This window comes from Protopterus annectens, chromosome 3.part0, assembly GCF_019279795.1.
Source record: "Protopterus annectens isolate FY-2018-M chromosome 3.part0, PAN1.0, whole genome shotgun sequence".
Lineage (NCBI taxonomy): Eukaryota > Metazoa > Chordata > Ceratodontiformes > Protopteridae > Protopterus > Protopterus annectens.
Genome location: NC_056731.1, coordinates 1526045417 through 1526061277, shown reverse-complemented (window position 1 = coordinate 1526061277; position 15861 = coordinate 1526045417). Strand labels below are relative to the sequence as shown.

General features: G+C 38.3%; 1 protein-coding gene across 1 annotated transcript in view; it reads right to left on the bottom strand.

Moving 5' to 3' along the window:
- Window positions 1-15861, bottom strand: part of EMILIN2 (elastin microfibril interfacer 2) — a 566143-nt gene that overhangs the window by 217218 nt on the left and 333064 nt on the right. The window contains exon 5 of the mRNA XM_044065564.1: window positions 6411-6617. Within this exon, the coding sequence (XP_043921499.1) occupies window positions 6411-6617 (207 nt within the window). The remainder of the gene's footprint in view (window positions 1-6410; window positions 6618-15861) is intronic.

The window sequence follows — 15861 nt, the reverse complement described above, 5'->3', positions numbered from 1 at the left end:
ATCCCATATCTATCCTTATAAACAGAATCTTATCCGAAAATGCTATCCCCTCCCTCTGGAAAATATCCCACATCATCCCACTCCATAAAGGTGGTAGCTCAATAGACATGTCCAGCTATAGACCCATTGCCATTCTTTCCCCAATAGCCAAAATAATGGAGAAATGTGTACACAAGCAACTAATGCAATACCTTACACAGAATAACTTACTATCCAACTCCCAGCATGGCTTCAGGCCATACCTCAGCACCACCTCAGCCCTCCTTTCCTTTACTAATGCCATAAACAATAACAGAAATGACAATAGGCTAACCTCCGCCCTCTTCCTTGACCTATCAAAAGCCTTTGACATGGTCAACCATGAACTTCTCATTCTTTCTCTAAAATCCATTTTCCTCAACATGCACACTATCCAGTGATTCCAGTCCTACCCAACTGGTAGACAACAGGCGGTATTATGGCAGGGCAAACTCTCCAGTCAGCTACCTCTCACACTTGGTGTCCCTCAAGGCTCCATACTAGGCCCACTACTCTTCTCTATTTTTATCAATAATCTCCACACTGCTATCCCTAAAGCCACCTGTATTCAATATGCAGATGATTCCACTCTCATCTCTTCAGCCACCTCCCCATCCGAACTACAAATCTTAACCCAAAATACATTTGACACTATTGAGAACTGGCTCGCCAACCAACGCCTACTACTGAACCCCAATAAAACTAAACTTCTACTCATCACCCCCACAAGTAGATCTGCCACACTTTTATTCTCTGTCACATCTAACAATGGCACCACTATCTCCCCAGATCAACACACTAAACTTCTAGGGGTTATCATAGACAATAATCTCAAATATGACCTACAGGTCAACAAAACCGTACAGACCATCAATAAGAAGCTTGGATCACTGTATGGAAACAAGACACTTTTAACCCCACTGGCTAGGACTGAAATCGCCTGATCACACCTACTCTCTACTCTTTTATATGCCTCACCAGTACTCTCAAACCTCAATAATACCAAACTGTCCCATAGCTACAACCATATTGCCAGATTCACCACTGGCTCCACCTATAGAACCCATCACTGCCAGAATCTGAAACAGCTAGAATGGCTAGAACTGCCCAGCTTAATTCAATTCAATCAACTCTTAATAGCGCACAAAGTTCTGTACCACCCTAAAGATACCCCCTCTCTTATAAATATTATTAAGCCATATAGCAACCTGAGATCCCTACGGTCAGCCAACAAATTACTGGTCCAAACCCACAAAGCTAGTAACTCAGCTGGTGAATCCATGTTCACCAAGTTTGTTGGCAAAACCTGGAATGCCTTGCTAAACTGTATAATCCTACAATCCTCCAAAGGTCTCTTAAAAAAAACCCTCAAACAGTATCTCACATTGAACTGGCTATGCCCATGTACCAACCCGGATTAAGTTATAAAACAATAGCATAATCAGTAATTATCATAGCATAATCAGTAATTATCATAACATCTAACTACATCACCATGCTATGTATCCAATCTTACTTGTAATTGCATCTGTCCATGAGAACTGTGAGTCCCTACTAGGGACTAACTGTGAGTTACAATCTTACTTGTAATTGTGTGTCTGTCCATGAGAACTGTGAGTCCCTACTAGGGAGCATTACTAAACCAATGTACATAAGGTATATTACCATTTTTTTTTTATATATTCTAATTGTTTTCTAACTTCTTGTGTAACCTTTGTTTGTCTGTCCATGAGAACTGTAAGTCCCTACTAGGGAACACTTCTAAACCAATGTACATAAGGTATATTACCACTTTTTTTATATATATTCTAATTGTTTTCTAAGTTCTTGTGTAACCTTTTGTATGTTTGACTATGTGGAGCTTTTCTCCTCGGGCCTCCGCTGAAAATGGACATGAATCCAGTCGGGCTATTCCGGTAAACAAATGTACAATAAATAAATAAAATAAAATTTTAATAACAAAAGAAACAAAAAAAGCTTAGCTTACCTGTATCACAGTCAAAGCTATGACCTCTAAGTAACCAGAATCAACCATGAAAAACACTTGATTTGACCATACATCCTTGTTCTGACCTTGACTTTTAAATGCACCTAAATACCAAGCTGAGCTGTACCTAACATTTGTGCATGGCTTAAGACAAGTGTGATTTTCTTATATGTGTATGTTGGAGGAAGAGGGTGGAGGTAGCAGAAGTTGGTGGGGGTAGGAAGCTGTGGTAAAAATAACATGAGTGTGAAAATTCAAGAAAGGGAAGTGGAACTTAAGTGTCATTGTTCTAACATGACTGCAGAGATTACATTTTCCATAACTAGGTAATTTCTTTTATTCTATAAGAAGCTAATAATGCTACATATTTCTTCGTAAATATTTACTTTTAGTGCACATTTGTGCAGTCTAGTATAACAGTAAATGAGAACCCAGATTCATCTCTCTCTCTCTCTCTCTCTCTCTCTCTCTATTTAGTTTTCAAAACATGTTTTCTTTGCTAAAACTGTTCTGACATTATAAACCCATAAAGAGTCTATGCTATGTTTTCTGTTACAATTAGTTTAAGCAGCTATTTAGCAACATGACACGCTAATCATGTAATTGTGTAGATGTAGCCCACGCAGGAGATCTGCTTGTTCATTAAACTTCACAAATGCTGCAGAATAGTTAATAGATAACTTGTTTAGAAGGTGTGACCTTCAAATGGACCAGCCATATACATTAGAACCTGTACCAGCAAAGATAACAACCTTACCTGCATGAAGATAATACTGCAGAAAATAAAGAACCTAATACAAGTACATCAGATATTACGGCCTCCCTAATTGACCAGCTACCATCTCTTGTCAGGGGTATATGTACATTAATAAATTATAACACATTTAAGTCCCTAGTCAGTCTGTAGATAAATACTGAAAATAAGAGAAATTCCGAGGCCCACCCCTGGCATGGGCACCGGAACCATAGAACGATGGGGAGGGGAGCCCCCACCACTTTTTTGCAGACTCTGTCCCAATTAGTTTTGTTTTCTGCACCTCCCAACTGCCACAATGATGTCAGTTTGCAAGCAGAAATGATTATTCAGAAGCTGCTGCGATGACGTCAGCGTGTATGTCTGGTTTGCGAGCGGGAACAGATTATTTGGAAGCTGTTTGCAAACAGAAACAGCAAGGATTATTTGGAAGCTGTCAGCGCATATGTCCAGCTGGTGTGTTTGCGAGCAGGAGTGGGATTATTCAGAGTGGAGCTGCGTCTGTGGACTGTAATTGCGGAGCGGGAAGAATTTACTTTCTGAAGCTGAATACTGCCTGCCGGATCTGTGTGTGTGTGTGTGTGTGTGTGTGTGTGTGTGTGTGTGTGTGTGTGTGTGTGTGTGTGTGTGAATGCCTCCAACAGGATACATCTGGTGGCTAGAGGTACTCAGGCTCAAACCCTGTACCTTGAGTATAGGAAAAAAGAGCCTAAAGTCCCTAGCCACCATCACTTGTGAATGTATGCCTCACATTTTTGTTCTGTTCCTCTTCTGGTTTGGTAAAACAAAACCTTTTATTCTAGCAATTTTCTAAGGTTATAAAATCAGTATTTGAAATGTGTCCTTATTTTGGGGCTGTATTCCCCATTATTGGCTTTGTTCTGTGTTTTTGTGCTAAGAGGTTGAGAGCTATGGTGAGAAGTGAGAACTGAATTCACTAAATGATATGATAGCCATTTAAGTTTGTCTTCCTGTCTTTCAAGAAACTGCTGGTTTAGCTTAGTGGTGTGTTGCTCTGACTGTAGTGCACAGGGTTCAGGGTTTAATACTTGGCAGTGAAATGCATGTTGGTAACACAACATTTTATGCAAGCAACTTTCCAAAATTATACACGCAATGTTTAAAATGTGTCTCTGTTTTTTGGCCTTTTACCCCCCCAATTGAAAATAACTTCAAGAAGCTATGCAACATGCCTATGGCTTATACTCTACTGTGATTCTGTATTTATATATTGTGTGTAGAAGTAGACTGTTATCATGGAAATGTTCTGAACAGGGCAGTTTTGTCATTGTTGGTGCATGCATTTTGCTTCATTGCCTACTGGAAAAATGTTCATACAATAAATTTAAAATGCAGTTGTGTGTGGAAGTAGACCTTTATGATGGAAATGTTCTGAACAGGGCAGTTTTGTCATTATTGGCTAATGCATTTTGGTTTCATTGCCTACTGGAAAAATGTTTAAACAATAAATTTAAAATGCACTCTGACTTAAGTCTAACAAGTGTGTTGTATTATACAAGGAATATAATTTAATACAATCAGGAAGATAAATCAAGGAATGCATACATGTATGCATGGCCCTAAAAATGTGTTTGAAAACAGCCTAGAGGCAAGTGTGAAAGGCTCAAAATCATGGGCACATTTTAAGCTTTACTCTTGTTACCAAAACAATGGATGAAGGTAAAACAGTTCTCACTACATTACCTTGACCTGGCCAGGCCTTTGGACACAATCCCCTACACATGTGAAGTACAAAAGATGAATAATGTAGGAGCAAACACTTACATCACCAGTTGCATTGTCAACTTGGCTCACAGGATGCAGGAGATCAAAACAGGGGAAGAGACCAGTCACCAGTGGGGTCCCCCAGGGTTCGGTGCTGAGACTTTTTCTGTTTGGCATATACATCTCAAAAGTAAAAGGAAATACCAAAGAGCTTTGGCCAGCTAAGTTTGAGATGACTGCAAGATAGGTGAAGTTATTGAATCCCCAAATGACTTAACCATCATGCAGGAAGGTTTGTCCCAAATAATAACTGGTGTCAAAATCATGACAATGCCCTCTGAGAACTGATCCAATTGTTTGACATTTGGGAAGTTGTGTGTACAGTGACCTAACTTTTGACCAACATGTGCCTAGAGTTATAAGAAAGCCTTTCTATATTGCACAGCTTATAAACAAATTGATTGTGACTAGATCTAGAGATGTTGTCCCCCTTTACAAAGCTCTCATTATGTCAATCATTTTGTATAATGCCCACTTTGGCATGTATCTGTCCAGCCCCATGCAACAATTGGAATACATTACTAAAAGGATACAAGTACTAAACAATAGGTCTTGCATGAACCACCTCAAACATTTATTACTATACTCAGTATCCTACAGAGTGCTTAGAGGTGACATGTCTGGCATACAAAGCATCCTCCTACATAATACAGATGGACCTACATCAGCAAGTCAAATGACATCAGAAATACTCAGTCCAGGTATCTAAACTGAATGCTGTGGAGAGATGGATATATATCACAGAGGCTACCACTGTTCTGGAACAGACTATCTATAAAAATAAAGCAAAGCTCATCCTTCCATATTCAAATGCAACTTGGATCTCAGGATGGGTAATAGAAAATTTACTCCAGGATTTCCCCTCATGCCACTAATGTATAGAGGCAGTTCCTAAATGCTGCATCCCTTACATGGCCCCCTCAAATTATCTATGGTATGATCACAGTTGTTCTCACTAGGGCTAATATACAATTATCAGCTATGGGGATAGCTAAGACCAATCAGAAAATGTTAATTCAAGCATCTAAAGAGAATTGGCTAAGCTTAAAATGTCCTCCAAGTGAACCTATGTTGGGGTAGCAAATAGTTATAAAAAAATGACCCTTTTTAGTTCACTAAGTGCCCCTGTCACCCTCCGCCCTCCCAGTCTTTAACAGCTTCCGGCACCTATGACCCCTGGGGCTACTCGGAATTATAGCTATCTATGTTTTCCAACAGAACAAAAACTACATTTATGATATGATCAAATGAGACTAAGGAGAGAACTCCTAATCTCTTATGTGGTAAGCAGTTCTCTTAAACAGCAAAATAAAACACGAGTGTCAACTGTAAATTATTAATGCAAGTTACTAGTGTCAGGTAGTGGAAATTAGACTAGAGCCACTGACACTGTTTTGTACCTTGTTGGAACCCATCTTATGGGAAAAGCACCAATGTTTTGCCAAATGGAATTAGTAATGGGGGTATTGGCATAAAATGCCTTGGTGCTAGAGTTGTAATATGCCTTTTGGTTATAGGTGTAATATGTCTTGGGGGGATAGGGATGTTATATGCATTGGTAGGAAGGGGTGCAGTACACCTTGGTAGAGCTAGGGCTGTAATATGCCTTGTGGTTATAAATGTAATATGCCTTGGGTGGTAGGGATGTAATACACCTTGGTGCGAAGGGATGTAATATGCATTGAGAGGTAGGGATGTAATATGCCTTGATGAGAAGGGGTGAAATATGCCTTGTGGGTATAGGTGTAATATACCTTGGGGATGTATGTATGCAATAGATCTTGTTGGAAAAGGATGTGATATCCCTTGTGGGTAGGGATGTAATACACCTTGATAGAAAGGAGTGTAGTATTTCTGTTCACTCACCTGGAGCCCCAGCGACTCCTTTGGAAACAATGACCACATGATGACCATCCTCGCTCCTTGGAAGCCCAGATCCTGACATCACACCTTTTCCAGGTGGACCAGCATGGCCTGTCTCAAGTATAACCCCATCTGGCTGTGAACCTTTTGGTGGCAAAGGTGGCATCGGTGGTTGTGGATGTGCAGGAGGACCAGCATCACCATTTTGCACTAGTAAAAGAAAAAAAAAATATTGAATTACTACAGTGTACTTACTACTATTACATAAAGGCAAACTAAGAAACCGATACAGAGACAGGAAGAGATGTAATGCTTATAATGACACTGAAAGCAAATCTGAAAAGCAGTTAAAAACATACAGATACATGTTCTTTCCCACAAGCATTCTGAACAGATGTTTAATCTCACTGTAACACACTAATTACAACCTTCAAAGGAACACAGTGTGTGTGCTTGCTCCGTAGTCATCTTGTGATCACAATCTCCTCAGAAATATCCCTCCAGTCTTTGCAATGTGGGTGAGGAAACCATTTAACACTGTTATTAGGAGTGGAGGCTGACTGACAAAGCTAATAGTCAGCAACAGATGTTGAAAATTAAACACAGAGCCTTCCATGGTTTTCTAGCTCACTGTGAGTTTATGTAATTACAACGACTTGCAGAATTGAAAGACAATGCATTATGATAAAATGAAATTCCTGACAGCTACGTCAGATACCAGAAAATATTGAATTACATGATATGTACCATTACTGCATTTTTTTTCATTTCACATAAAAAAATAAAACAGAAAAAACTTTAATAGATCAGAACTGTAGGTAGGTATTGCACTGGAAAATTCTAATGTTTAAATAACCACATGTAAGTGGCATATTGTATATATTGTGTGGTAAATGTCATGGAAATGTTTTGCTTGTGATTTATTCTCAAAAAGATATAATATGCAGATGCATCCCACACATTTGTAAATAAAATAACATATGCAGTTAAAGGCAGCAGAGCTTGTTAAGAAATGTGTTGAATATCTAAGCCTAAACTATTGTTATGTCTTATGAATATGTACTAGAATGAAATGACACAGAGCTCTGTTTGGTTGGCTAAGACAGACCTCATGTTTCTGTATCAGGGGTTCTCAGATCTTGTTGTTCAAGAAACCACAGTCTATTATTGAGGGACTCAACTGTAAATTTTACGTGTGTGTTAAATGTTTCTGAGCCATTGCACTAAAATATTTTTTCAGTGCTATTGTATGTATCTTTCTTGATGCCTTCAGTAAAGGAGGTTTGTAGATGGCTTTATACACCTTCTTTATTTTACAGGCAACTTTCTGGTTAGGGTAACTATGCAAACTACTCAGGGTGTTTTGCTTTCTCATCTCCAGGTGTCAGCAGAAATAACAGTGCATATCTCAGCAGTTAATGTTTACAATCATGAGACACACTGAACTGAAATTCTGCCATATTATGAACCATGAAGAAACAATCAAAAATAACATTTTTAATAATTTGTTCAGCAAGAACAGTGCATAGCTCATTTTAAGGCAGTATTTTCCCTCTGCTGTATTTAACTATAGATACAGCTCAAGAGTAAATATTAGCTGGCATGCCTCCACTTTAGCAAGCTGCTGGTAGAGAAGGTGTTCTCTACAGTACAAGCCGAACTTGATATATTCATTGCTGATGTTTAGAATAAAGATTCTAACTTTGATTCATTTGTGTGACATAGCCAGTTCTTGAGACTATATACAATGACACATACTAGTAGTGAGAAAGATTAATACTGGTACAAAAAGTTATCTAATGAAGATGGAAATCAGAAAATTGTTAACATTGGTAAGAAATGTGACTTCATTCAATGCTCATATTCATAAAGGGGTAGATTCCTGTGAAGTAGTATTTCATTTTTGTTGCCAATTGTCCTGAAGAATATAAGAAAAAAATATATTAAATGTTGTTTAAGCACAAACATATAATTTAAAGAAGAAAAAATCGGACAAGCCAGGTAATACATCATTTTAATAGCTGGCTGCCTTCCTGAACAATTTTAACTCTAAGCCAGGCATTACAGAGTAGTACTTTGTGTTATACTTGCAGGAGGGAAGCATTGCAATCTGTTGCTAACTTAATGAGCTGAGAAAATTAGTTCAAGACTGTAATTGTGGAGAAGTTTTGTGAGCAATGTTGCAAAACAGACTGCTTTAATAAGTTTATAATATTATTCAATTACAAATTTGCTGGCTAAAAAAGAAGACATTTGAAAAAAAAAATAGATAGCAAAGGGGAAGTAGGTAGTTGAATGAAATTTTGAGTGTGTAACAGATGCTTTTACTATAACTCCTCAAATTAGAACTCAGTGAGGAACCAACTCATCAAACACAACTGGTCAAGAATTTAGCCTGATGAAAAAAATACATGTAAGCTTTTTTGCATGAGAAAAGCCACACATCCTCCTTGTTACAGGGAAAAGTCTGTTCAAGAGGGAGGTAGTCATTAGGCAGTATATTTGTCTTACCGGTATGTGATATTTATGTGCTAGAAAGACAAATTTATTACCCAAAGCCTACCGAAGCTCCAGTAACAGACTTGGAATCATAGGTAAATTCCAGACAATCAGCCTGCATACTATTACGGGGCTAGCCAATAACTAGAAGTCAGAATAAAACCCTGTACCAGTAAAGACCTTAACCATTATGACAACCCTTCCCCCAAATTGTTAAATTACTTTTGGATAGCCATAGCAGGACTTGAACCCACAATCTTTTGATCAAAAGTCAGATGTCTTACATTAGGCCACATAGCCAACCTGATGCTTCCCTTGTAAGTTAAACAAAGTGAAACCCTAGCATCCTTCACATTAAGCCAGTCAGCAGCTACTGACTGGATTAAAATATACAGAACAGACCTTTAAAAAATATCTGAAAAATGTGGGCATATTCAAAATGACTAATTAGCATTTGTTTTAATTACAGAAGTGCATGCAATTACAAACTGGATTCTCTCCTGACAATATGCTAATGGACAGAAAAGTGAAATCTAACCTGTACTTATTTCATACTGATTTTAAATGAAAAACAAAAAACAAATATTCATGATAATTTTCATTATTTTTTTAAGAACAGGCTGAGTTGGTTTAAAATAGATCATGTGATGGTACAGAACTTTTATTTGGGCTTACTTCGTCAGGCTTAGTCCAAATACGTTCTTTAAATGATAAGAACAAAAATGCTAATTTTTATTTCAGTAAAGTTAAGTATTTGTACTGTGAGCAAGTTTATCATGCAGTTTTGTTTTGTTCATTTTAGTATTCTCATGTAGGAGGTTGAAGGCTCATTTGTAGATTTACTATCTGTGTTGTTTTTATCCTGATTTCACAGAAAAGAATCTTGCAAAACAAATCAAGCAAAATAAGTCTTATAATAAAACTTTGAAGTTATATGCTATTTAGATAAGTTACTTAATAAATCAGAGAAAATTTCATCCAAGAGAATAAGCGATATCTGGAAGAATAATGGATGTAAGTATTCCTAGATTCTGTGCAACTGAACTTGGTAATAAGAGAACTGTTAAAAGAGCTTTTGATAAAATTCTGAAAAGGAAAACATGGACTGGTTAATTACAAGGAAGGCTATTACTTCAGAGAAGGAGGGAATTCCATCTGTGGACATGCCTATGACTGTGGACGTTGCCACTAAATTTATTTATTTGTCTTTATTGACTGGGAAAGCCTAACAGGGCTAAGGTTATTTTCAGTGGAGGCCCAGATAGAAAACTCCATCACAGTACATCTATAGTAGCAAGTGAATTTAGACATTTCTCAGAACAACAGCAGTTATATTTCACAGAAAAAAAACAAACATAGTTACAAGACAGGTATACACAGTATTTGCATCTATTCAAACACAAAAAGGGAAATTGACTAGGCTTACAATGGCCTGCAAGAACAGGTAGCCTACTACTTACCTCAGAACCTATGAACCTACTTGTATAAGTGTTTATAGTTCTGGCAGCAGTAAATTATTGTTGGACGTAAATGGATTAATACTGTAGAAGGGAAAACATTGTAGTGCTGGATGTATCTAGGTAAGCATTATAAGGAGGTCAGGCATTTTCAGAGAATAGCTAGAGCTTAGAGTGTGGAAGAATTAATAAGAAATTAGAAAAGATTTAGGTGAAGTGAGAAAAAGATGATTGGAAAGGGAGTAGGTTAAGGTGGGGAAGAAAGATGTACGAAATACTAGGATATTGGAGAGTCAGACTGGTGCTGAGCATGAGCATGACCAGAATTTATTTAAATGTAGTTTGAGCAGGCTTTTAAAGTGTGGTAGTTTCTCAGAAAGTTTGATATGTTTTTTGATGGTATTCCATATTTTTGAGATGTAGCAAGAGTAAAGTGACTATCTGACTGAGTTATTAGACTTAGTTGTTTTTAATAAGAACTTGTTGGCAGACATTAGTTTCCTTGAAGGGGAGTCAGGCAGTAAGATATTTTTTAGTGTGGGACATTTATCTGGGTAGTAAATAAGTTTATATGCATATACTAATTGTGAGTGTTTTAGGACACTGCTTAGGTAAGGGTTTGAGCCACTTAAGTTGTCTCAAGGCTTAACAGTGGTAGGTTCTATGTGCTGAGTTAGTGACAAATTTTGGAATTTTATTATAGCAAGATGCTAGTTTGGATTCAAGAGTGGTATTATGGTTAGTTAGGAGAGGTGAAACATAAAGGAGGGCTGGGAATAAGTAGGTTGAGGCTAATGCTTGCTGTGCTGTGTCTGCAAGGTATTGTTTGGCTATATAGAAGGAACTCAGTTTCTGATTGGTCTTTTTATGGTTTGTAAGCTATGGTAATCAAACTTGAGATTTTTGTCAATGACAACTCTTATATTTCTATTTTAGGATTGTTTGCTGATGTAGTTAGGAAGGATTCCATTTGGCTGTTATATTGTTTTGGGGTGAAGAACATTAATTTCATTGTGTTAGGGTTAAGGACCAGGCATGTGTTTTTTAGCCAGGTTTCTGTAGCGGTAAAATCCTGGAGTTTGGAGAGAGTTGGGGCTGCACATATTAATGCTGAATCATCTGTGTATTGGACAATGCTTGTGTGTGGTGTGGCAGCATGGAGTTTATTTATAAAGATGTTAAAAGGGAGTGTTCCAAGGACTGAGCCTTGTTGGACTCCTATGGCGACAAGTTGAAATGGTGCCATTTGACTGCTTGTTTTCTTTCAGACAGATAGTTAAGGAACCATGCAAGGGAGTATTGAGAAAATCCGGTGGAAGCAAGTTCAGAGATTAAATGCTGATGTGATGCTGTGTTGAATGCTTTAGATAGTCTGAAAACATTAGATTAGATATGAATAAACAAGGGGAGAAGGTTAATGTAGGTATTAGCAGTTCTCTGAGCAAAGCAGTTTGAGCAAGAATGTGATGAATATAGAGGGTGAGTCAAGTGTATCTCATCTTGTTTCTCAGCCATAAGTGAGGTGGTTTATCAGGAACAAAAATCATATATTTTCACAAGTACTGAATATTGTAAATGTTGTATAACAGTGAGCCAGTCAAAAGGGAGGGTGATAGAGTTGTTGTGGTTTGTCTTTCGGCTTTTTCCTGGTAAGGGGTCGCCACAGCAGAGCTCCGTTCCGCTAATGATTGGCAGTAGATTTTTATGAAATGCCAAGGTGCCAGCTCGATGCCCAACCTTCAACGAAGGCACGCCCATTTACGCACGCATGTCTTTTGAACACTACCCAATCGTGGGGAGGACATGCAGACTCCACACAGAAGACACTCCCAAGCCAAGCTGAAAATCGAATGGGAGAACCTCTTGCTGAGAGGTAACAATGGTACCACCGTACCACCGCAGAGAGTGATAGAGTAGTAATGTGCAATACAAGAATAGTACGTGCTTCCTTTTTAGCCATCTGCTAAATATACTACTAAACCCATTGTAACTATTAACATTTTCAACAGGTACATAGCCATGATATATGAGTTTATATATTTTCCCCAGATTAGTTTCTTTTCAGATTTGATTCTGCCTTTGGCATGCTGTCAGAAGATGAATTGCTGCCTGGGGTACAAGATGGATTGCAGATATGCTCCTGCTGTTGGTAATGCTACTTGGGAAAACGTTTCTTTACTTTTGTTCCCCTGTGTTGTATTCTCAGTTATTGTGATTGGTACCATCTGGGGATATTGCAAAGGAGACCTGGATGCAGCATGTACTTACTTTCTGATAACCTGAATATTCTGTCTCCAGCCACTCTGAATTAGCTGAACTGCTCATTTACCAGTTACTTCCTTTTACTAAATTTGAACTGCAATATTGTCACCAAACTACCCTGATGATCCCCTTCAGTAAGGGTGTCTGCCCCTCACCAGGGTCAGGATGATTTCAGAGAGTCAAGCCAGTAGTGAAAGAACAAAGCTGCCAATCATCAGGCTGATGGGGGCTTTTCCATTTTCACACACCCTCTGTCTTCCAAGTGAGACCGCCAGTTACATCTATGCTATATACAGACACTCTTGCAATGCTAGCTGCATTACCTGATTACCTACAACATAATGACTTTCCTTGAATTCCACATGTGATGGTCTCCTGTCAGAATAACTCCATACCTCTTCCTTGGAAACAAAATCAGTTCTCACAGATTCTCATCCTCTTGTCCCCCAACTATCTTTTGAGAAATTGCAGGCCTGCTCCTGAATCTGTTTGACTTCTGATGCAAATAAATACATTGCCTCTGTTCTACAAAAGGCCAGCAATCTACAAAGATTAAGCTTTTGAATCAAACTTTCAAGATATTTTTCAATCACTTACATGCAATGTCCATTTCTGTATTCATTAATGGCTAATCAAGAAATAATATTTATCAAATCAGTGAAGTGCACAAGGCTTATAAGCCTTTTTTTGTATCCAGTTGCTAAGTTTTGGACTTGCATTACTGATAGATGCAAGTTATTTTTAGTACCAAGGCTGGATCTATATTTTATGACATCTAGTTTGCTCCAGTAAAATAGAAAGACCCATCTCATCAGAAGAGATAGAAGCAAAGAATATATACCTGCAATCAGATTATTGTCCTTTATTTCAAATAGTAAGTATCTAACAGAAGCAGCCAGTGTTGTATGTGTTTATGGGTCAGTAAGATTTTCCTGCTCTTTTAATGTTAGATTCTCAGTAGACCTCAACAAGAAGTTTAGAGATTTCTTACCACTGGTTGCATTTGTCTTACTGATTTCAAGAAGATAGTCATAGATGTGTTATTACAGCTCATTTAAGTATTCTAACCTGTCCATTTGGAAATAGTTGATGGAAAGATGATGGTCATTTCCTGCTGGAAATCCTCCAGTAAAACAAATGAGGAAACCCATCCCTACAGCTGTTTTGAAAATTGCAGATGCAACTTTTGGCAAAATGCCTTAATAATGTCCTTGAATCATAAGCATACTGGCATGTTATGCCTAACGTACGGTACTGCGTTCATTTGCTCAAAAATATCTGCTAAATATTACTAGTAAAGCCATTGCAGCTATTAAAATTTTCAACAGGTACATAGCCACTATATATGAGTTTATATAATTTCAGGAATAGATTAATATTTTCTCTACATGAGCAGTGGGCCTTGTTTTGAAACAGTGGTTATTTATAATGTGCTTCCATTTCCTTGCACAATGTGGAAAATTGTTTTTGCACTGTGCCTTGCAGAAGTTGCTGGCTTCCCAGCTTCTGTAAATGTGCTGATGCAATGAGGGCATCCTGTTGTCTGTGTGCTCTCTTCTATTTATCAAGCTCAATAAGGGACTATTCCTTCTATACTTGTAACCAACCTGTTACTTTTTATTCTTCAGCATACACATTCCCACCCTCTGGATGAATATGCTGGGAAGTACTTACCCATTTGCTATTGCAGTGACTGAAGAAGCAGGAAGACTTATGCGTCTTTTATGTTTATGAAGTAATGGGTGCATTTGAGAACTTGTGCAGAAAGCAATGGGTGAGGCCTAATAATGATGTGGGACATGTCACTGCAGCTGTAAACTATCACTCAGGAGAAGAATGATAACTAGCAGAACCTATGTGCTATCTGCTGGAATTACTGAACATTTAGGAAGTTACATATTTTGTTAGTGACCTTCAAATGCTGTCTCATTTAGTGGGTTATAGCATCCAGTCACCGTGTAGTGACTCTAGATTTCAAAACAGTTTCCATCAGACACTGTCACTCCCTTGACATGTCAATGATCTCATGCTTGTTAATTTAACTGGGAAGAGTAGTTATCACTTTTACTGTCTTCATTCTTAAGTCAGTGTTTTGGTGAAAAACTTAGGCAGTTTTTGACAGTCAGGATTATACCCAGCTAAAGAGGAATATTTTCTTTTCTGCTAAAAGTTTTACGGTTGCTTGATGGATCACTGTCACAATGTCAGGATTTTCTTTACCCCCTTAACCAGGATGGCCATCTGCATTTGGTCAGTGTGCCTTTTTTTTCTCCAACCATGACTAGATTGACTGGTTTCCATTTTCAGGAGTGGGGGAAGAGATCAAGTCATCCTGATCCTGTGTCATAAACTCATAACTGCAGGGATTTTTTATATATTTTATTCTTTCTAAGGGCATGGGAAGGCAATGATGTCAGCATTCGTCCATGGGGACTGCTGCCCATAACACGTAGACATCCACCCTTTCCTCTCTGAGCACACACACATATGAGGCACTAATATTGCTCTTCAGCCTCCACTAGAGAGCAGCATTGTGCCACAAAAAAATCAGGGCATCTCCAGAAGTAGGAGAGCTGGATGCCAGCAGCCAAAGCATACTTATCTGGCAAACTATGCAGCTTCCTATAGCCCCACTGGATCATGTGTTGCCAGCATTTCAGTCTTATTCCCTGCTCCTGTGTCATCAGGCTGGTTAGCTCAAAGGGTAGATTTCTACACAGAATGCTGATTATCTAGCATCAGGAATATTCCCGGACAAGGTTATAAGAGCAAGATTAAGTGACTGACAATGTTTGCCTTGCCTTACAGAGTCTGTATGGATACTAAGTGATGCAAATGGGACTGGGGTGCTACTATACTCAAGCTCTTCACTTTTATGTGGAAGAAGCTAGATACTCTTCATTCAGCTTCTGGAGAAACAAACGGAGCCCCTTCTGCATGAAGTCGGAAGAAGCTTAGCATGCCATGGAGTGCCAGTAATGTATCTATGCTTACTACATGCCATTAACCATATGTGCTAATGGCTATTGGCCGTGGTGGTTTGCTATCTTATATAAGAAGAAGGGACTGACGTATAGGAATGGTGATGAGCAAAGGTAGAGCGTTGTCCGAAAGTTTTTTTTTTTACTTTTTTTTGTATTTTACCATCAGTGAAGCTTACCTCACACTGATTCTGCTGTAAAATATAGAAGGAAGATTATTATTGTTGAGAGTAACAGTGTCATATTTGCTGTTTG